Below are 23,951 nucleotides of genomic sequence, written 5' to 3' on the forward strand. Positions count from 1 at the left end.
GGCCTGCTCCAGTGGGAGCTGTCCCTGTCCGTGGCAGGGGGTTGGAACTGGCTGAGCTTTGGTCCCTTCCAACCCAAACCATTCTGTGCTTCTCTCAGGGGGTGTGTTCCATCTTTGAAGAAGTAGTTCTGGATGTCTTCACCTTCCAAGCTGCTTCCTGCTGTTCCAGCTTCAGCCAGAAGGTGCACAGCCTGAGGCCGTGCAGGTGTCTGTTCCCTGCTTGCACTGCACGCCCGTGCAATGTTTTCACAGGACTCTGGTTCATGAAGTGTTTTTGAGGCCACAGAGCCTTATCTCAGACAATGTGGAGGGAAGGGAGCACCAGTGAGAATGCAGGGAGCACCCTTGCCCCAGAGAAGGGTCAGGTTTGGCCCTTCTTGTTCTCACAGGACATTTGTCTGATGGGTTCCTAAAGCCTCTGAGCGATGGAAAGGCTGCCAGTTCTGCAGGCAGCTCTGCCTGTGCTTACCTTTCTCCTTCAGAAAGCATTCTCCTCCTCTCTAACTGCAGTCTCTCCAGCTGTAATTTAAACACATTTAGTGCTTTATATTTTAGGCCCATTATTTCTTCTCTCACACTCAGGGGAAGAGGAGAGTAGCTCCCAGTAACATTTACATATGTGCCTGTGCAGCCTTTCCTCACACTTCCCTAACTATATAAACCTGTTTTTTATTCCCCTTCCAAACTGGGCTCTTACAGGAGGGATTCATTCCAGATGTTTTCCATATAACCTCCTTGCCAATAGGCCAGGAAACATTGGACCACGTTTTTTAGGGGACACAGTCTCAAGTTGTGCCAGGGGAGGTTCATGTTGGATGTTGTTAGGAAGTTGTTGGCAGAGAGAGTGATTGGCATTGGAATGGGCTGCCCAGGGAGGTGGTGGAGGCACCATCCCTGGAGGTGTTGAAGCCAAGCCTGGCTGGGGCACTTAGTGCCATGGTCTGGTTGACTGGCCAGGGCTGGGTGCTAGGTTGGACTGGATGAGCTTGGAGCTCTCTTCCAACCTGGTTGAGTCTGTGATTCTATTAGCAAAATGCTGTGGGCTCATATTGAGCTCATTTGGAGTCCTCATTCGTTCCTGTCTTTAGAGTTGTCTGCTGTAGTGTAATTGTGAGACTGTTTCTCACATGCAAGATAGTTTTTACTTCCCAAACTGAATTGCATCGTGCTTTTTTCTTTTTAGACTACTCAACTTGTCCACATAGATTTGAACTTTCTTCTACTGTTCTTCCAGTACTTTCAATGGCTCCCAACTTTGTGTCTGAAAGGCTTGATAAGTTCTTCCTGTTTTCCATCATCCAGGAAATATTGAGTGATGCTAGAAGCAGAACAAACCCCATGAGCCACTTCATCCATCTATCCACTTTGACAGGAAGCCATTGCTAACTCTTCTGAATACAGGCTCCCCACGAGGCTCAGCCTGCCTTACGTCAGCTTAGGGTAATTCTCACCCCTCGCTTTTAAACTGGTCTCCTGTTTGGCACACATGGTTTTCATCCATCAAAGCATGCTAGAAGTGATTATACTTTTATTCTCCATTTGTTTCTAGCTTGAATCAAAGCAGAGCAGGTTGAATGCTCAATGAGTTAATGTTCTGTGCACTGTGTGTATTTGGTGAGATTGAACTGTGTGGGAGAAAAAATAGATTGGAAGTTTCAGTACTTCCTGTGAGCTCAGCTTAAGAATTGGTGAATTTAGCAAAGGAGAAAATAAATATTCTTAAAACTCTATAGTCATAACTCTTTGTCTGTGCCTCAGACACATTGCTTAGGTGGAGATGGAGCCCTTTTGTGTTTATTAGTTTGCCTCCTAAGAAACCTCTCTTGAGATGCTTCTCTTTTTTACCTAACTTCCATTCTAAAGCTTCAGAATGTAGACACATTGATGGTAACATTCTGGCTGTGTAACCTGTGTGTATTTGATGTTTAAAAACCTTCTGCTCCTCTCAGGGTAATTAAAACAGTAGGTTTTTAGCTTTTATTGTGTTTGCAATTGCAACTTGATTTTGTCTTTGAGTCTTAGCTTCTGGCAAATGGTTCCTGGGCTGGGAAAGCAGAAATAGGTATCAAATGGCCAAAATATCAGGTTGTGTATCAGGTATCAAAATATCAGATTGTGTTAGTGTATCTATACGGAACAAAACCCCTCTAGTTTTTCTGTCTTAAAAGTCAGGAACTGTAAGTCTGATTTAGGCACTTTTGAAGATATTTATTTTTCCTGCTATCTTTCAAACCATCAGCAAGGGCTGGACTGTGCCATAGAGTGAGACAAATTAAAACACATTTGAGGAAAGTCACCACTTTATTGAAGTAATTATTTGTTGAAATAATTAACTTGTCTCAGAGGGAACTGCAGAATACAAAATGTTGCATCTTACAGAGGTCATCTGTAGGCTAGGCTCAGCTGTGGAAATTAGGTTTTAAAAACCAAGCAAACAAATGAGGGAAAATCTGCCTAAAACTATGAATGGAGGAAAGGTTCTAGGAGGCTTACTACAAAACTCATTGAAACTAGGTGTCACTCATCTTTGGATCAGCTCTATTAGTGAAGCAGAACAAAAAATCACTGTGGGCCAAATACTTGTAGTTTGCATCCTTTTTGTGAGTCATCTCATTTATAATAATAGGATTATTTGCAGGATGCATCATTATTATGGCCCCTCAATTCAAGAGAGATGTTGAGATGGTGGAACATGTCCAGAGAAGGGCACCAAGGCTGATGAAGGGCCTGGAACACAAACCCTATGAGGAGAGGCTGAGGGAGCTGGGGGTGTGCAGCCTGCAGACGAGGAGGCTTGGGGGGACCTCATTGCTGTCTACAACTACCTGAAGGGAGGTTGTAGCCACGTGGGGGTTGGGCTCTTTTCCCAGGCAACCAGCAACAGAACAAGAGGACACAGTCTCAAGTTGTGCTGGGGGAAATATAGGCTGGATGTTAGGAGGAAGTTGTTGGCAGAGAGAGTGATTTGCATTGGAATGGGCTGCCCAGGGAGGTGATGGAGTCACTGTCCCTGGAGGTGTTCAAGAAAAGACTGGATGATACCAGCCCCACCTGGCTAAAACCTCCCTTCAGGTAGTTGTAGACAGCAATGAGCTCTGCCCTGAGCCTCCTCTTCTGCAGGCTGCACACCCCCATCTCCCTCAGCCTCTCCTCACAGGGCGGAGCTCCAGGCCACTCACCAGCTTCTTTGCCTTACTCTGAACACCTTCCAGTACCTCAACATCTCTCTTGAATAACTTCTGTTCCCTCCTACAGATGATATAAAATAGTTAAATTACATGAATGTTATGCTTCAAGGCTGCTTCATTGGTTTTTCAGTCACTGGAGTGCATGGTACGCATAAGAGTCCTTAGCATAACCTCCTTCAAGAAGATTCACTGGTGAAGTATAGAAATGCAGCTGGTTGCCTCCAAGGTCAGCTCCTTTGCTGATAATTGTGAAGGAGGCTTCATGCAGGAGCTGCCCCTCCTTTCCCTTGGGAGCTGCTTTTAGGTTGAGGCTTCACTGCTGGCCTTCAGCTGTGTTATATCTACATCCAGTTTCATATTTTCTTGGTTCTGAGTCAAATCCAGACCCTCCTGCTGAATTTCCTGGCTTGTTGGTGAAGACTTACTAGGTGATCATCACAGTGTGGCTCAGTTTGACCAAGAGCATTTATTATTGCACTTTCCACAGTGAACGTTGTTAATTCCACATTACAGATGGAGAAGTTTTGTAAAGAAAAAAGAAGTTTCTATTTTAGCATTTCTTTTGTCCATGAAATCTAGGAGTTTGCAGTGGATTTGCACCCATATTTAACTGGACTCTTGCCAGATATCTTCCTCCTGGCCTGCTGACACTTTATGCTTTCATATGCTACAGATCATTTTACTTCTCTGTCTTTAAAAACTCCTACCCTAATGAAGCAGGTGAGAGCAGCTTATTGAAATCATTGTCCAAGTGACCCTTCTACAACAGAGACAATGCACTTAAGGGAACAGCACACTAAGTAATGGGTTTTGGTTTAAAGTATCTGAAGCCACTGATGTGACAGATCCAGTTAACAGTGTTTACAGATAAATTTACTATCTGGTTGTCTTCTGCTTGTGAGTACTGTAGGAAAACAATAGATTTCTGTGGGAGGTAGGGAAGAAACCCAAATATTTATATGTCAAAATACTGTAAAAAAAATAATATGTATCACAGTTAAAATTAATTGTTGGGTTTTGGACCACAATTTCATTGCATTTTTAATCAAAGCAAGGTGAGTATCCTTTAATAATATATTTCTGGAAATCTCAAACTCTTCTTTAGAGTTGGTACTAAGAGGCAGCTTAATTGGCCCTTTATTAGTTCCAATATTTACATATATCCATACAAATAGCTGCAAAAGTCAACTTGGGTCTGTACCTGACTTCTTTTCCCCCCTTGTTATTATAGCTATAATTAAAACAGCCCTTCCCAACATGGACAGAGAAGCCAAAGAAGAATACTTTGTGGTCATCCAAGCAAAGGACATGGGAGGACATATGGGTGGACTCTCTGGAACTACAACAGTGACAATTACGCTCACTGATGTCAATGACAATCCTCCTAAGTTTGCACAGAGTAAGTACCCCAATGTGTTTGTGATCTCCTACATAAGGAAGTAACCCAGTGGTGGAGTTTGGTTTGATTTGGTTTTTTTCTTTGTTTCTTTGCTTGATTTGTTGACAAACATTTTGTTTTATCATCATGTTTCCTGTCTTTGCAATGTAACTTAAAAGTAAGTAGCTACTGCTAGAGAAAGTTTTAGTAGTCCTCTGCTGTTTGAGAATTCAGAGAGGGGATTATGTCCACATCTATGTACACAGCTCTCTGCCTTCCTTGTTACCCCTCTTACACCCACACAAAAGGGCATGGGGGATTTTCTTTCATTTATTTATTTACTTTCAGCTAGTGTTAATTGCTGTTAGATGTGCTTCCATCTCGTGCAGACAAGTGACAGCACCAGTAGAAGGCACATACAACTTATTAAAGAAGTAGAGTTTTGACTAGTTAGCTAATAGTGAAGAAAACAAAGGGGATGTTGATCTTTAATTCAGAATCCATATTTACTACTTTGGTTCCAAAAGATATCTTGCTGGCTAGGTTGAAATGACTTGGCATCCTGCTGAGGTTTTCTGCAAGCTTTGTAGTCTGTTTCAAAGATGAATACAACAAGAAAACAAGGAAGAGGGAAGAGCATAATGACTGGATTGATTTTATTTGGAACAGGTGCAATCTAATGCAGTGTTGGAAACTTGTATTTTTGTTCCTGTCTTGTTCTGGAAAACTCAAGCTCTAAAGTATTAAGAGTCAGTCTGGAGAACACTCACACCTAGACTTTGTATCATTTTTACTTTATTAGAAGCATCTTTTTCCAGCAAGGTACTTAGGCACCCAATGTAAGATTAATTCTTTTCCACACATTCATGACTTGAAGTCCATTTTTGCCCTGTTCTGAGACACAAAGAGAGAAATGGGTTTCTCCTGGCACTCAGCATGTGACAAATAGTCTCCTGTAGTCTAGAAAATGCACATGCAGATAGAGGGAGGAGAAGCAGAGGTAGGAGCTTATTTGTAAAATACATATTTTAACGCTTCATCGTAGCGAGTTTCAGCAGAAAGGGCCTCTGTGCACAATAAATGGTTTTCTCTCATTATAAAATACAAAATGCATCAATTTTTTACTCCATAGCACACTGCATTGCTTGCACTTGTGTAGCAGTGTTTTCCAGCCTGTGATGACAGTTTCCCCAATAATGTAAACATCTATAGATGAGACTCTTGGCTGAACCCTATCACCAGAATGCAGAGAGACATTTCTTTTGTACCTTCAATGTACTGTAGCTCCAATTCAGTGACTACAGATCTGCTTTTACCAGCTTACCTGGCTTTTATATTTGTGTCAGCACTTTTGGTCTCAAAAAGCCTTTGCCTGCCAGTGTGAAGGAAGCCGATCAGAAAATCAGCAACCCAAGTGGTGCTAATTGGTGCGGTTGCTGGAGGTCTCAGCGGGAAGCAGAGGAGTGACTGTACACAGAGATGAAACTGCACTTTCCCTGGGCAGCTCACTCATCCCTCTTCTCCTGTAGTTTGGGTAGGGAGACATTCTGCCTGGGTAGCATGAGGGAGCCTGCATCACAGATGCCTGAAATATATTTGCTCTGTAGGAAATGTAGATGAGTCTTCTTTCAGCTGAGTGAGCTGCCGTCTTTGTTAGAGCTAGAGCATTCCAGTGCAGAATCCAAGAGGAAGAACCACCCCATTTTAACACTGACCATTATGCAACTTCGTTAGGAGGAAACCTGCATCTGCTATAGCGTTTAGTGAGGATGAGCCATAGCAAATACTGGAGCTGGATGTTATTACAAGTTCTACCTTTTTAAGCATTCATAGCATGCTGCCTAGCATTGCAGATTAGTCATGAGTCTGGCCTTATACAAGAGCTGAACAGGGCTAACATTTTTTTACACTGCTGAAGCACGGTTTGCATTTGCCTGGGAAGGAAAATAAGAAAGGATCAAAGTTACAATAGAGCCTAACCAGAATGAAATAGAAATTCATAAGATGTAATACATGCTGCTTTCACAATAAATTGTAATGAACTCCAAAAGCAGTGTGGTTTATCGGTTTATTGTTTCCAGGCAGGACAGAAATGTATATTTATGGTTTGATTTGAAAGAGTGTTAGCCTCCTGGGTTTTAGAAATGAAAAAGATGAACTTTCCCTACTTCTGTGATCTCTTTGAAATAATTTTAGAGGCATTTTATAAGTCACAGAAGTTTTTAACCTGGCAGTTTACCACAAGATTGTACTGGGAACAGCACTGCTGTAAAAACCAAGGGGTTTCGAAGATGCGTGACGTGGATCTCTGGTCGGCTCTACGCCGTGACGTGCAAACAGGACAACCTCTAATTCTGAAGAGCAATTTGTGCTAGAGAGGCAGCTGAATCCTAACAATTTATTTTGTTGTGTTTTGTTAAACATCTTAATAAATCTGAGAGAAAAAGATCAACTTATAAATACAGTCAGCTATGCCTGGAGATTCAAACCGCAAAGTGTGGGCAACGGTATAAAAGATGAAGACATAATTTAGTCTTCTGAGACACTTGATTGCTTTGGCTGTTCATTGTTTGCCAGCCAGTATGAATATTCTTGAGGAATCCTGATGATCTCCAAATTATCTGTAATAATTTAGCCTAGAAACCTTAAAGACAAAAACCAAAACATATATTTCCCTTTGAGACAGTGTTTGCATTTGTGAATTCCTCACTGTTTCCTTTAGCTTGTTACTGCTGTAATCAGCCTACAAACAGCTAAAGCAACAGCTCCAGTACGACTGTGAGGACAGAAAAGAACAAGTCCAAAAACTGTCTGCTACCTTTGAATTCCTTTTGAGTGTTTTAAGCACCAAGTAGCACTGCAGTTGATTAGCTCATGCACTAACTGTAGCTTCAGTAAGTGTAAATTTCCAAGAGATAATTTACTCCATAAAGGGGTTTTGATGTAAATTATGCATGTGTATCTTCTGTTTTGCAGAGTATTGCTGAGAACTGGGAGATACAATAATAAAACTAATATCCAGACTATTCTCTTAATAAAATAATACACAACAACTTCTAAATAGATTTTTGACACCTCTCTAGATCAGGTTTGAAACAAATATTTAAGCAAAATAAAAGTGCTGACTGTATGAATAGCACATTCTAGTGGATTCCATTCTAACCATATAATGAATAATGCAGCAGTGATTGCTGTGAGAACTTACTGCTTCTTCTAAAACATAAATTTGGGGATCCGCTCTTGAATGTTTCTTACCTAGTTTCTTACCACAAGTGTGAAGTGGAACCAAAACCAAATCAAAAGGCCCAAAAAATTAGGAAGGATCTGAAATACTGTAAAGTATCAGACCAGTTTTTTACAGAATCAAAGCCAAAGTTCTGTCGCTGAATCCCAAGTCCATGTCTGTAACTAAATGGTGAGTTCAAGGGTGCCTGCAGTGGAGAATTTTAAGTGGTGATATTGATATTTGCCAACACTTGTTCCTGCAAGGAACAAGCTGGATGCTGTTGTAATGGAAAGAACATTAAGATAGAGTAAACTGAATATTCCTCTTGAAGGAATGTGTTTTGCTGCTGTCAGTAAATAACATGTGAATGTGGTTTGCATCAGGTGCTCCTCTCAAGAGTTTGCATTGGGGAAGTATAAATAAATGAAAAGCACACAAGAGATACTGGGATCTGATTTAATGTTTAGTCTTTTCCTCTTATTTGTAAGGTCTGTATCACTTCTCAGTAACGGAAGATGTTGCTCTTGGTGAACCAATAGGAAGGGTGAGAGCAAATGACCTGGATACTGGAGAAAATGCTAAATCATCCTACGATATTATTGAAGGAGATGGAATGGATTTATTTGAAATTACCACAGATGCCCAAACTCAGGACGGCATTATTAGAGTGAGAAAGGTAAAGAATATCTTTCTTTAAGAATAAAAATGTTTATTGTTCAGGCACAACTACCCAGCCAGACTTCACACTGGCTTTCTCAAGGTTCTTTTCTCTCCTGTATTAGCCTTGGCCCTCAAAATTGCCTGGGAATGTGTTGATCTTGTCTGGACTTCTGTATAGCCAAATCATATAGGTTTTGTTTCCTTGGTTCCAGGGAAAAGTAGCTTACAATGTGCTTTGGTGGGGTAAACTTCCATCAAATCTTGGATGAGTACTCATTAAATACTTTTTCTCTGTTACTTGATTGGATGTATAGCTGGTCAAATACTGTTCAGAGAAAGAAAACAACCAAACCATAGGATATTATTTATGTAACCTGTTGTGTGAGAGGCTTGGGTTTCTGGCTTTTCTCATGTTGAACTCTGCTCTATGAAGACCCTTACTGAGGATATCATTACTCTTTCACATGAGAAGTGCCAAATTCTGACCTTAAGGGGAACTACAGCTTTGTTATAGCCTTGATGTATGCAGTATGAGGTATTTACATGGACAGAAGGGCCACCTAATAATACACAGAACTATGGTGAGAGGCAGCAATCTGGAACCAAACTTGGCTGGTGAAGTCAAGGAAACATTAACTGTGGATTGAATTTTTGTTGTTTTCTGGGAAAGGAGATGACAGCTGAATCTCATGCTACGTTCCAAAAAGGGGTATGAGTATATAACACAGGCATAAAGGGTTTTAAATACGGAGCACAGAGCACTTTTAATGTGTCTTTATTTGAAAATAAAGCAACTGTTCAAAGCAAAACAGAAAACCAAAAGATAGGGGGGAGGGAAGGAAAGAAAGAAGAATCCAATGAGTACAGGTAATTAATATTTAATTGAACCTGTAATTAAAGAGGCCAGCCAGAGTAGCTATCAGAAGTTTCTGTTTCCTATTTCTCAGTGAGGAGGTCAGCCCTGTAGATGCATAATGAAATTATGTATATTTATCCAAATGTTGATCTGTTTTCCTAAAGGGAAAGTTATGATATACATCCCTGATCTTCCTCACTGTTATTTATTGCATGCTGTGGCCTTTTTTATAAACTAAGGCAATTAGCCTTTTGCCCTGCTTCCCTTGGCTTTATTTCAGAGCCGAGTCTCTAACATAATGTTGTTTCATATATTCATTTTGACAGCAATAATCATTTTGCTTCTACTACAGTGGAATGATGTATGGAGGGAACTGTTCACCAACAGATTTTCTCCAGCACAAATTCATGGGGTTTAGACAATGCAGAGTAAATTTTCAACACGATACTCTGCCGAGGCATGACTGAATGTATTGGAGTGCTGTCATTTCTCTAAAGGGTGTGAAAAGCAATTGAAATGATGATACAGGAGGTATGATTGGCAAATTGTGAATATGCTGATTTATAAATCACCATTCACCATTACAAAAGCTTGCTAATTTAAGGGCTGCTAAAGAAGCAAGGTTTCCTTCTGTTTACTAGAATTTGTGAGAAAGAGCAAATCCCATTAGAGGTTGATTCATACCTGGGAAAAAAAAAATCAACAAAATTTGGAAGTATGCATACTGAAGGCTTTCACAGCCTTCCTAAAGGTTCCCGTTTGTGCTCTGGCTGGTATTTGCATTGCAGATTCTGAGTTCCTATGTCCTTTTCTTTTTATCCCTGGGACATTGTGATGCAAATCGTAATATCTTTCCAATGCTTGGCAATTTGCATCTTTGAAATTGGAATCATTGTGAGACACAAGAGAATTATATAGTGAATATACCGACGTGCTTCAAGACACAAACTTGAATATTCTATAATGAAAAATTCTAATATTCAGTAGCACCACAGATTTGGGGGTTGTTTGCTAGTTCTTTCTTTTAAATCTGCTGTGTTTTCATCTTTTATGTTTTAATAGGGAACAGTAAAATAGTGAAAACAATTGTGGCATGGCAGGTATATCGAGAGAAGAAAGAAATCAGTTTTGTGTTCCTCTCTGGGGAAAAAAAAAATGGAAAAGAAAGAGATATAGAAATAGAAATTGTTACAGTCTTAAGAGATGTCTACTTCATTTATGCCTATAAACAGAAACGCAGAGTTACCTGAAGTGCAATAATATTGAAGCTCTTTCTTACATGATTAGCTCTCCATTTTCCCACGTAACGCCTCTCACGTCCAGCAGATAATAATTGCTAGTTCTTTGCCTTTCTCACATTGTTCTGGAAGTAATGAAACACTTCTTCTTTGGTGGAGCTAGCATCATGTATTTTTCTAATGTCTGGTTTACAAAGCACTGAGTAAGTGCATGGTTAGCTTGCAACTCATGGCATCACCGACAAATTTGTAGTATTTAGCTGATGTGCAATTGCAACTAAATCAGGGGAGAAAATATTTGGGTAGAAACTCTTCTGAAAAGCAAGGAAGCAAAGACTCTTGTCTCTGATGCTGGCTAATAAACAGATAGCAATATATGCCTAGGTAACCTAGGCAGGTTGGATTCATTGGGAGTGGGAAGTGATTCCATTAAAACTCTCTGAATGTGCTTAAAGGCACATAACTTCCATCCATCAGCATTATGTTCGCTTGTTGTTTCTCTGTGGCCATTAGTTAAAAACATTTATCTTTGTCATTCTTAACAGCCACTGGACTTTGAGACCAAAAAATCCTATACTCTCAAGGTAGAAGCAGCCAACATTCATATTGATCCTCGCTTCATCAGTGGAGGACCATTCAAGGATACAGCAACGGTTAAAATTGTAGTAGAGGATGCTGATGAGCCACCAGTCTTTTCATCACCTACTTACCTACTGGAAGTGCATGAAAATGCTGCTATTAACTCTGTGATTGGTCAGGTGACTGCCCATGACCCTGATGTGTCTTCCAGTCCTATAAGGTAGTGCTGCTTTTAAGTTCTCTTTGAAAAACCATGAAATGTGTTTCCCCATACACTGTGTGACACTGTTCCAGTGCCATTTGATTTCTAGGAGGATACTGGGATAGGATTTCTTCTGTGGTGTTAGATTTATCGGTTCAGATCATCCTCAAAGTCACCAAAATGCTTCTTGCCACATGAGTAGTCTTACAAAAGAGTAGGAATGCAATGAAAATAAGGACTAGAGTCTTTGAGGTCAGATGGGGTGGAATCATCAGTGTGTAACTCTGCACTTACTTTAAATAAGCCACTGGTGGCTGCACTAATGACACTGAGTTTGTTCCATGTCGTTGTAAGGTTGTCAAAGCAGATTTTTTATTCCTTTGGCTAAACTCACTCTTGGTGTAAAGACAGAAAGTCAGAGATGATTATGCCTATGTGACTTTTGTAAATTCAGTTAACAATATATTTCCCTCTCTGATCTAACTCAGGCAAAATCTGGTTTCATCAGATCAGTGTTTTCTGTCTGATGTTGATGAGCACACATCTTCCCCTCCCCCTTTGCAATGGTGAGAATGGTGTCATAGAATGGCTTAGGTTGGGAGGGACCTTAGAAGTCATCTACCCCTACCTCCCTGGCCATGGGCAGGGACTCCTCTCAACTAGCTTTGACTACCCAAAGCTTCATCCCACCTGGCCTTGAACAGTTCCAAGGAGGAGGCATCCACAACCTCCCTGGACAGACCATGCTAGAGTCTCACCACCCTCATATTGAAGAACTACTGCCTAAGGTCTGGTCTAAACCTACTATCCCTCAGCTTCAAATCATTCCCACTTGTCCTGTCTCTAGACACCCTGATGAAAAGACTGTAGGATCCTTCAGATATTGGAAGGCAGCTCTGTGGTGCCCCTGGAATCTTCTCTTTAGGCTGATCAACCCCACCTCCCTCAGCCTATCCTTATAGGAGAGATGCTTTGGCCTTTGGGTTAGATTCGTGGCTCTCTCTGGACTCAGTCCAACAGCTCTGTGTTGTTCTTACATTGAGGACACCAGAACTGGACTCAGTATTCAAAGTGGGGTCTCAGAAGTGCAGAGCAAAGGGGCAGAATCCCTTCTCTTGCTCTGCTGCCCATACATGCAAGTATTCCCAAAACACCTTTTGCTATGGATACACTTCCTGCTTGCTAAAAGCTTGTGAAAACTCCACCAACTCATCAAATTCATAGTAAAGGTATATTTGGAGAGTCTAATAATAATCAGCACTGTGCTTTACTGCCCCAGGAAATTTAAGCTACTACACAAGCAGTCTTCAGCATTATGAGGATGATGTTAATTGTTATACTCTATCACTTAAGGTCATTTTGCAATCATCATCATTTATGTCAGGATGTTCCCAGAGACACACTTTAAACCTTTGTTTAGGAGGCCTACATGTTGCAGATAATAGAATAGAGATTGGAAGTGACCTGTGAGGTCATCGACTCCAATATCTCACCTAGAGCTCCCGATTCCACCACTACTGCTAAACTACTACCACTAAACCATGTCCCTCAGCACCACACTCATGCTGCTTTTAAGTACCTCCAGGGATGGTGTCTCCATCACCTCTCTGGGCAGATTGTTCCAGTGTCTGGAAATCTTTTCTGTGAAGAATTTTTTCCAAGTATCTGACCTAAATGTGGTGGTTTGGGTGTTCCCCACCCCCCACACACTTTGGAAATCACCAGACTAGACTCAGCCAGCTCTGCAAATTTGAATGAAGCTTGTATTTACAGCTAGCACAATATACAAGCAGATAGTTACAGTATATACAGTTATAGACAGAAACAGTATATACATTTATATAAAGAAACACAATAGGCCTCTCAGAAACCTGAGTCCCCAGGAGGGGCTCCCAACTGCCCTTAAACCTTCTCCCACCTCTCTCAACCTTACCCCAGTCCCAGAGAAGAATAGAAGTTCAGCCAGGGGATTAGGAAGCAAAGTGGATTAATCAGAGAGATGGCAGAGAGGCTAGAGAGAAATGCAGCTCAGGCAATGCCCCAAGAAGAAGTGCCTTATCTATGTTTGGATTCTTGTTCTTATGCCTCTCAGCAAGTCTATGAGTGAAGCAGACATCACCCTTGTTTTCTCTTTCACAGCCTGGGATCTAATCCTTCTCACCAAAACATTCTAGCTAGCTTCAAACTAGCACACTGAACCTCCCTTGGCATAACTTGAGGCCATTTCCTCTTGTCCTGTCACTTGTGTCCTGTGAGAAGAGGTCAAACCCCAGTTCACTTCATAGAATCAGTTCGTTTGGAAGAGACCTCCAAGCTCATCCAGTCCAACCTATCACCAAACCCTATCCAATCAACTAGACCGTGGCACTAAGTGCCTCATCCAGTCTTTTCTTGAACACCTCCAGGGTAGGCAACTCCACCACCTCCCTGGAGAGCCAGTTCCAGTCAGTCTCATTTCAGGTAGTTGTAGAGATATATGAAGCCTCCCTTCAGCCTCCACTTCTTCAGGATAAACAACCTCAGTTCCCTCAGCTGTTTCCCATATGAGTTGTGTTCAAGCCCCTTCAGCAGCTTAGCTGCCCTTCTCTGGGCATGCTCTAGCACCTTGTGGTAGTGAGGGGCCCAACACTGAACCCAGTATTTGAGCTGTGGCCTCACCTATGCCAAGTAGAGGGGAGCAGCCATATCCCTAGACCTGCTGGCCACACTATTCCTGATGAAGCCGGGATGCCACTGACCTTCTTGGCCAGCTGAGTGGAGTGTAGGATCATGTTCAGCTAGCCATCAATCAGCACCCCTAGGTCCTTCTCAGCTGAGCAGCTCTCCAGCCTCGCTGCCCCAAGCCAGTAAGTTGCATGGTTTTGTTATTATTATGGGGTTATTATTATAGTTTAATGTTTTCAGAATTAGAAATTCAGGATTTCTCATACATTTGGAGGTCTTAGAACCTGTGTGTGAAGATGTTGGAGAGCACATTGAAGTCTCTTGTTTCATCCTTTCAAAACTAGCTAAACACAACATTAATGATCCCGGACTGCTATCCAAATTAATTGCTTAATACATTTTCTACAGCAGCACACAACAGTGTGTATTTTCCTACCAGAGGAGTTGACAAAAGGTGGCAATCTGATCATAGAAATAGTTATCTGGGCTAGAAAAAATGCTACATAAATAGCAACAGAAAAAAAAATGTAGGATGCACAGAATTTAAGCAGTGGCTCCATCCCTAATTTTGTTACTGCTGTCCACTCACATGCGTGCCAAAGGGCTTGCGCTGCTGCTGCAAAGACTCTCTGGAAGAGGTTTGGAGCCAGCCATGGTGGCAGCAAGCTGGCTTTCTGCCCTTTATTCCTGGTCCATAGTAATTTCTCTTTCAGTTTAACCTTAGTTCCTTCTTTCTATCCTCTTCTGCTTTGCTCTTGGCTTGGTGCTGTGCTTCTTTGCCTTTTGATTGTGTCCCCTTTGTTCCTCATCCAAGACCAGCTCCAACTCGGCTCCAGTTTTACCTTGGTTCTTTTATCAGTTGTGTTCCATTTCTCTGGATCTCTTTTCTAGTCCTGCCCCAAACTCCTAATAATTTAGGCCTAAATTTGAGCCACTTTATTCTATCCAAGCCTAAGTAATTCAACTGAGTAAAATATTTGCTTAATTTCCATTTTTTTCATCATTTTATAGATCAAGATCTTTGCAAACTTTAAAAACCGAAGTTATTCTATATGTGCAAGCTAAGTTGAGATGTTATATAGAAACAATTGATATACATGAAAGGCAACTGACCAAAATTCATGATACTGAAATGCAGAAGTAATTAATTAGTGTGATTTATATTTTCTTTTAAAACAATATATGCAGGAGTTTGTAGGGTTTGTTTTTGCTGTGGTGTTGACTCGATAGCTACTGGATGATTTTGGAGGTCTCTTCCAACCTGGTTGATTCTATGATTCTGTGAATACACAGAGGTCCATTTTCTATGCAGCTGATTTTTCTTTTCTTGTTTATTTGGGATAGCTCTGGGAAGTCCAAATTCTTTTCTTCTCAGCTTTGCATGACAAATATTTTAATATGTATAAAAAAGAGATTTCAGACTAGTAATTTCTCCTGTTGCAGGAGCAAAAATACTCATCAAAGACAAGTTGAGAGCAGAAATGCAGTTTGTATCTTTCCAGTTTGGAACAAAATTGAAACATGAGAGGTTCTAACAATAACATGTGGAAGCATTGTTTTGTTGGATTAGGATATTTCATTTTGATTGTGTGTGTCAAGTGATTGTTCTGTTACTGTATGACATAAAAGATGTAAATTTTATTGAGATGTTTTATGCCACTCTTTCAAAGGTAATGAAGTTAAAGATGGCCTGGTTTAGTCCTCCCTGGCCATTTTTTTAATGTATTTTTTGTGTCCCTCTTGAAAACTGAATTTCATTTCTAGGAAGTACTATTTTTCAATAGATGCTTGACCTATAGTAAATGATATTATGGTATCTAGCCTGGAGAAGAGGAGGCTCAGGGGGGACCTCATTGCTGTCTACAACTACCTGAAGGGACATTGTAGCCAGGTGGGGGGTGGCCTCTTCTCCCAGGCAACCAGCAACAGAACAAGGGGACACAGTCTCAAGTTGTACCGGGGTAGGTATAGGCTGGATGTTAGGAGGAAGTTCTTCACAGAGAGAGTGATTGGCATTGGAATGGGCTGCCCAGGGAGGTGGTGGAGGCACCGTCCCTTGAGGTCTTCAAGAAAAGACTGGATGAGGCACTCAGTGCCATGGTCTGGTTGACTGGATAGGGCTGGGTGCTAGGTTGGACTGGATGATCTTGGAGGTCTCTTCCAACCTGGTTGATTCTATGATCTAGTGGTATCTAATCAGTAGATATTTCAGTTAAAGAGAGCTCTTGATAACATTTGCTATGGGAACCCAAGCAAGACAAAAATATAAGCCAGTGTTGGTATGTGCTAGCAATACCACCTTGCCTACCCACAAAGACTCAGTAAACTCAGAGTATTTCAATACTATAAATGAAATAAAACTATGGCAATGGTCTTATGTTTCAGTCATGAGACTAGATAATAAAGTATTTATAAAGCTTGTTAGAGAAAACAACTTGGAAATAAACTTCCCTTAGTTTTTCTTTTATTAAATTAAATTGGAAATTAGCTTCATTTTTAACCCATACAGGAAGTATTGTTCCATTTTATATATGTTTTTTGTACTTGCTTGGGAGAGATCAAAACCTTTCTGTTCTTTCCATCCCTTGATCTAAACTTTATGATCTCTATCATAGATTTACAAACAAGTGTATAGATGGGTTGCTAGGCTGGTTCTAAACGTGCCCATCTGGGTGCAAACACCTGAAGTGTGTACTTTAACACTGCCTTGGGTCAAATGCAGAGTTTTATTAACCTGAAATCTCTGTATTTCCATATCTTTAGATGGATGGGGCCAAAGGATGCCTATGTTGGAAGGGAATTTTCTCATTGTTATTGAGCCCTAATTATGGGCGTCTTCTTATGGCTAAGTGATAATTGCAAAGGCATCTTCTTATGGCTAAATGGTAATTGTGATATTCAGCTGAATTGCTTTCGTTATCTGCTTCTCCAGTGAATATGAGCTCTCTCCTCACATCAGCTGTTAGGCCAGTCTAACTATATCACATATTTCACAACCCAATGTTTTAAAAATAAGCAACATTGCTCTTTTGTCATTATTTCCTCTTCTGCAGTGCAAGGTGCTTAAGTGCAAGCAGCCTCTGGCTCGCTGGTGCTGAAAAGAACTTACAGATGTGGCTAATGATCATAAATGTGGTCAGGAGCTTGGCTTATTCTGACCTAGTCACTTCAGAATCCTGCATCAGTGGCTTGCATTGTACCACATGCACCCAGTGAATTTGGCTAAGCCAGCTGTGAAGTTTTAGTGCAGTTTATTTAGTACGGGTGGCATGTTCTTACCTATTATATATAATTAGGCTTCAAAGATCATTATCTATTAGCATACAAATCTATTGATTCCAGTAGTGCTTATTTCGTGTTTCTGTTACTTTATAACCACAGTCTATTTATCTGCAGTAAATTATCTTGGATAAAGCATGATCCAAGTGCATAGAAAGAAGCAGGAGCAATAATCTTGCTTCCTACGCTGCATCAAGCCCTCCTATAAATCACTGCCCTTCACTGCCTTTCTCTGTGGAGAGATAAGCTTCACTGTGGCAGCTTTTCCCCATTCATATCGACAGAGACTTCGTCTTTGGCAGCAGTTGATCATTTTCTTAATTCACAGCAGGCCTTCAAATCCTAGATAGGATATTTTCTGCCTCCCTAATGGTTCAGCTGTTTATCTGTCACTAAGTAGCGTGTCCAATCTGCCTAGCACTAATAAACGCTGCTGATATACCACTGATGAGGTATCAGTACTGCGATCGAAATCTTAACAGGTGCAGGGGGGAAAAATGGATTTCTGCTCTTCTTTACATTGGTGCAAATAAAAAATAGATGAAATTAAGTCATAACAGCAATAGAAAAACTCTAGGAGCAGGGCTGAGAATCACTGTAAGTCTTCCGTTGAACCACTGTGGAGTTGTTCCTATGATTGCCAGAGGAGAGACGTAAACTAACCCAAACTTCCCAATAACCTCTTCTGGGTTTATGGCAATTTCAAAAGATATTTCCCAAGATATTCTTTTCTCATTATTAGAGAAATGTATGTTTTCTGTATAGCTTTTGGATCTGACAATGCATTCATGTTAGAAATAATTACAATACTATTATCACCAAAGGGAAACTGCAGGTGTGCCGTTAGTTTTTCCCAGGTTTGTAACACTGCAGGTTTTGGTTTTGGCTTTTTGAACCAGATATTTATCAAATTAAAGCCAGGAGAGGATTTTACCTCTTTGCAGCCTTGCAAAGCCGTGCAGTATGTTAAAAATGTTTCATTTGGAATGCTGGAATATTGAGAATACTGTTGGGATAAGATGAAATGCAATCCAATAAACTCGCAGACATTATGCTCCCAGTTTTATTGCTTTGAAAAGTGTACTGCAGAAAGACTTGGAATGGAAGCTTTGAAAAAAGGACTGATGCTTAGGGAAAAAAATGATCTTATCTCACTGGAAGTTGTGTCAAGCCCAGGTCAGCTAAACATTAAATGGCATTTAAGCTTTTTATGTTTTGCTTTGGTTTGTTTGTGGGCTTTAAAAATTTCCTAAATGGCTGAGCTCCAAAGAGTTCTTCCTGCATCTTTACATAAACATCAGGAATATAAAGATTATTTTAAGTGATGTCACCTTTAAAATGTTATCTTCCTTATATTTTCTTGGGTGAAATCTTCCACCTATGAATGCCCAGAAAATATTTTTTTACTAACTTCACTAGTACCAGAATTTTACTTCTAATACCTTAATTTGAACTAGGGAAACATCAAAATAAGGTTAAGATGCATTATCCAAAATGATTGCCTGAAGTTAGGCACCTACAGCTTTATTCTTCCACACAAGTGACCTGGTTTTCAGAAGAGCTGAGGAGAGCACAATTCCTGTTAAACCACTGAGAACTGAGTCTGTGGAGCACAGTAGAAAATCAGTTTACTGGAATGCCCAAATATAGATGGATATGCCTAGCTTTAGGCACATATATTAGGCAACTTACTTCATATTACTTCAGGCACTCTTCCTAGCCAAACTACTAATTTTTGACTGAATAAAACTGGTTCTTCTCAAAATTTGAAACCAGAAAACCTAAATGTTTTAACCATTTCTTATTTAAGGGGTTTTAACTCTTTATGTCCATTAGTTAGGTACCTTACCAGTGGTCAGACTTTGGAACAGGCTCCCCAGGGTGGGGGGCAGTCTCTTCTCCCTAGTATCAGATGATGAAACAAGACAAAATGGCCTGAAATTGTGTCAGGAAAGGTTTAGACCTTAGGGAAAATTTATTTGCTGCAAGAGTGGTCAAGGATTGGTACAGACTTCCCAGACAGGTGGTGGAGTCACCATCCCTGGAGGTTTTCAAAGAATGGGTGGACATAGCACTTTGGGACATGGTTTAATGGCCATAGTGGTGTTGGGTTGATGGCTGAACTCAATCATCTTAGATTCTATGATAATGCTACTCTTGGTCTGTAGCAGTACAGCCTTTAAACTTTTAAACTTTTAAGATTTTGGTAAGTTTTCATCATTTAGAACTAATTTTGAGAAAGTAAAGTGTATCTGACACTGAAATAAGGGGGGAAAAAAAGAGTGGCATAAGCCTTGGAAAGCTTTGAAATCAGATGCTAAGGCAGTGTCTATCAAAATCAATTGCGATATTCTGGAAGGAGTTTGAGTTCATCAGAACATGTTTATTGTAGCATATAAAGGAACTCCTGAATCAGAACTTTTTTTTTTTTTTTGGAAATTGCTTGTGATGAACCATAAACCAGAGTGGAATGGCTGATTTTCAGATAACTGTGCCATTGTCACTGTAGCAAAAAAATGTTCTTGTTCTTTTAGCAGTGAATTTAACGGCATATTGGTAAAAAATGGGAACGTAATGAGAAACTGACAGCCTGAATCACTTGTCTGACCACTGTGTAGTGCAGTCTGATGCTGTACCCTCACTCACCCTCCTATGCCTAGGTAGAATGCAGAACAAATATAAAAATTGTCAGTGCATGCTGTTGGGTTTCGTAATAGAGACAAAGGTTTAAGAGGGTTTTTTTGTATCAATCCACAATTAGCATTCAGTAAAACCCCTTGAAGTCAACCTCTGTTGAACCATGGCAATAGTTTAGTGCAAAACTTTCTCATTTCATAGCTTTCCTGTCCAAAACCAAAAAATGGAAGGCTTAATTTTGTGATTTAGTTTCATTTTGCAAAGAATACATAAATAAAACAACTGAAAATGGGCAAACATTAAAGCTTTCCTGGACATCCTGTTCTGAGTTTTGAATCATCATCCTGCTTAATGCACCGTTGGAGCAATCTACAGTAGCTCTCTCCTGTTGTCAAGCTGGCTCTGTTTAGGCTGCATAATTTACCTGGATGTTCACATTTGCACGGTGACTGTCTGGCAGATGGAACATGTTTTGTTAAAAAGCAGTGCTGTCAGTCCATGGAACAATGGCTCCTGCAGTGTTCAAAGTGTTCTTCAGGACATGGGTGATTTGCTAGTTATGTTCTGCCCATGGATCTGCTTGGAGCCTGTCCAGCAAAGGGTGACAAAGCTGGTGAAGGGTCTGGAGAACAAATCCTATGAGGAGAGGCTGAGGCAACCGGGGTTGTTCAGCCTGGAGAGAGGAGGAGGCTGAGGGGAGACCTCAATATTCTCTATGACTACCTGAAAGGAGATTGTAGTGAAGTGGGGATTGGTCTCTTTTTCCTAATATGAGGTGATAGAATGAGAGAAGATGGCCTGGAATTGTGCCAGGGGAGGTTTAAGTTGGATATTAGGAACAATTTCTTTCCTGAAAGAGTGGTCAAGCACTGGAACAGGCTGCCCAGGGAGGCGGTGGAGATCAATAGACAGACAGACAGACGTGACAGATAGATGATAGAGTAAGAGATAGATGAAAACATCAGTAGAGGATGTAGGGGGTAAATGATAAAAAATGTACTTTAAAAACAACCCTAATCAAAGCCTCTTATTGGGTAGGTTACCTTAAAAGATACAAACTAAATCTTTGCTATTTTCAAAGTACATTGTAGAGCCAATCCACAACTTCTTAATGCTAAGTGATGTTACATTTCAGTACTATGAATGATTAAGAGTGTGGGTTGTATTGCATGAAGAGGGGCTGGAGTGAGGTGGAGGTTGGTCTCTTCTTCCTGTATCAGATGATAGAAGAAGAGGAATTGGCCTGAAATTGTGTCAGGGGAGTGTTAGGTTGAATATTAGGCACAATCTCTGTCCTGAAGGAGTGGTCAAGCATTGGAACAGGCTGCCCAGGGTGGAGGTGCTGGAGTCACCATCTATGGAGATATTCAAGAGTCATGTAGGTATGGCCACTTTGGAACATGGTTTAATGGCCATGGTGGTGTTGGGTTGACATTTGGACTCAATGATCTAAGAGGTCTTTTCCAGCCATGAGGTTTCTATGATTCTAGGAACCATAACCAAAAAATATGTCTGGTGAATAGTTCATGCTTCATTAATCTGAAATTTATTAGTAAAATAACATTATTCCTTGCTTTGTGAAATAACCACGAAGCCCACCAGTTCTGAGTGCTTAATATGGTCTGGCTGGGATTATCATCAGTCACTGAGAAATACCACAGGAACTGTCTAGTAAATGTGATGGATTGTGCAATTAACTCTTGATCAGCACCGTTTTTCAAAGATGCTACCCAGTGAACCTGGGGGCATTTTATGACCTTCACACCAGGCACACAGCTAATTACTCCTTGGGCAATAATTACTTAGTTTTGGTAGTCTCAGCTTGTCATTTTTCTCTTATAAGTTATTATCCTGTTGAGCTTCTCCATCCATTTGGCTATAGAACGTTAGCTCTCAGAGGGGTCCCTAAATTGTCTTGTGCTTGTGTGGGTTACACCAGCTTCATTAAGTAGATTACAGGGATGTCTCTTTTGTAGGTTCTCCATTGATCGGCATACAGACCTTGAGAGGCAGTTCAACATTAATGCAGAAGATGGGAAAATAACTTTGGCAACACCACTGGACAGAGAAACAAATATGTGGCACAACATAACCATTGTAGCTACTGAAACCAGTAAGTATCTGTTTGTGCTGTTGATTCCCTGATTCATTTTAACACTGTGTGCTGTGGAAAGTGGATGCATTAAGGAAAAACTAAACCACGTTGGAGTTTGAATGACAGGAATTTCTGACAGAAAACTTGTTTTCTGATGAAGTTCCATTTCTTTTAGTTTTCAAACTGCCTTTTTTATTGTGTGTGAATACAATGGAGTAGATTTTTTTAGATAGATAGATAGGTAGGTAGATAGATATGTAGGTAGGTAGATAGATATGTAGGTAGGTAGGTAGATATGTAGGTAGGTAAATAGATAGGTAGGTAGGTAGGTAGGTAGGTAGATAGATAGGTAGATAGATAGATGCTAGAGAGATGATTGCCCAGATCCTGGGCTGCATCAAGAGAAGTGCAGCAAGCAGGTCAAGGGAAGTGACCTTTCCCTTCTACTCCACACTGGTGAGACCCCAGATGGAGTACTGCACCCAGTTTTGAGGCCACTGTTACAAGGAGGATATGGATGTGCTGGAAGGTGTCCAGAGAAGGGCCACGAGGATAAGCAGAGGACTGGAGCTGCTGTGATATGAGGAGAGACTGAGGGAGTTGAGTCTGTTCAGTCTGGAGAGGAGAAGGCTCTGGGGTGACCTTATTGTAACTTTTCCATATCTTAAAGGAACCTACAAGAAATCTGGGGAGGGACCTTTTAGGCTGTTAGGTAGTGATAGGACTGGAGAGAATGGAACAAAGCTAGAAATGGGTAGATTCAGACTGGGTGTTAGGAAGAAATTCTTCGGCATGAAGCTGGTGAGACCCTGGAATGGGTTGCCCGTGGAGATGGCCAAAGTCCCATCCCTGAAGGTGTTTAAGGCCAGGCTGGATGAGGCTGTGGACAGTCTGATCTAGTGTGAGGTGTCCCTGCCCATGGCCCAGGGGTTGGAACTAGATGATCCTTGTGGTCCCTTCTAACCCTGACTGATTCTATGATAAATGGATGATAGATAGATAGATAGATAGATAGATAGATAGATAGATAGATAGGTCAATTGACAGACAGACATGACAGATAGATGATAGAGATAGATGAATACATCAGTAGAGGATGTAGGGGGTAAATGTTAAAAAATGTGCTTTAAAAACAACCCTAATCAAAACCTCTTATTGGGTAGATACAAACTAAATCTTTGCTATTTTCAAAGTACATTGTAGATCCAATCCACAACTTCTTAATGCTAAGTGATGTTACATTTCAGTACTATGAATGATTAAGAGTGTGGGTTGTATTGCATGAAGAGAGGTTGGAGTGAAGTGGAAATTGATCTCTTCTTCCTGTATCAGATGATAGAAGAAGTGGAATTGGCCTGAAATTGTGCCAGGGGAGTGTTAGGTTGAATATTAGGCACAATTTCTGTCCTGAAGGAGTGGTCAGGCATTGGAACAGGCAACCCAGGGTGGTGGTGGAGTCACTGTTCCTGGAGGTGTTCAAGAAATGTATGGACATGGCACCTGGGGGCATGGTTTAATGGCCTTGGTGGTCTTAGGTTGATGGCTGGACTTGGTGATCTTAGAGTTCTCTTCCAACCAAACCAGTTCTATGATTCTGTGATGCAAACCTTGTAATGCTCAGTTTCACAGTGCTGAAGCTATGTAGTGGCAGGGGGGTTGGATTCAGTGATCTCCAGAGGTCTCTTCCAACCCCTACCATTCTATGATTCTATGCTCATAAGCAAGATTTAGACAAAATATGCTGATTTGGCACGTTTTTGTTGTCCAATATTTTTCCATGGTGCTTTTTTTCAAACCCAAACAAGTTAAAATCTGTGGCAAGCAACTGAAATGGCAGAAACATCAATGAGGAAGACAGGTCTGAGTATAAACTAAGCTCCCAGCTTGCAGGCTCTGTGAATTGTGTTCCTATGACTCAACTTTGAAAACTGTATTTTGCTGCCAATAGT

General features: G+C 40.8%; 1 protein-coding gene across 3 annotated transcripts in view; it reads left to right on the forward strand.

Annotated features, from left to right (window-relative positions):
• CDH8 (cadherin 8) overlaps nt 1-23,951 on the forward strand; it is a 169,721-nt gene that overhangs the window by 87,123 nt on the left and 58,647 nt on the right. For all 3 annotated transcript variants that reach the window (XM_064159940.1, XM_064159941.1, XM_064159942.1), the window contains exons 4-7: nt 4,420-4,587; nt 8,281-8,468; nt 11,092-11,345; nt 21,884-22,020. In XM_064159940.1, the coding sequence (XP_064016010.1) occupies nt 4,420-4,587; nt 8,281-8,468; nt 11,092-11,345; nt 21,884-22,020 (747 nt within the window). The remainder of the gene's footprint in view (nt 1-4,419; nt 4,588-8,280; nt 8,469-11,091; nt 11,346-21,883; nt 22,021-23,951) is intronic.

This window comes from Pogoniulus pusillus, chromosome 20 (genome assembly GCF_015220805.1).
Source record: "Pogoniulus pusillus isolate bPogPus1 chromosome 20, bPogPus1.pri, whole genome shotgun sequence".
Classification (NCBI taxonomy): domain Eukaryota; kingdom Metazoa; phylum Chordata; class Aves; order Piciformes; family Lybiidae; genus Pogoniulus; species Pogoniulus pusillus.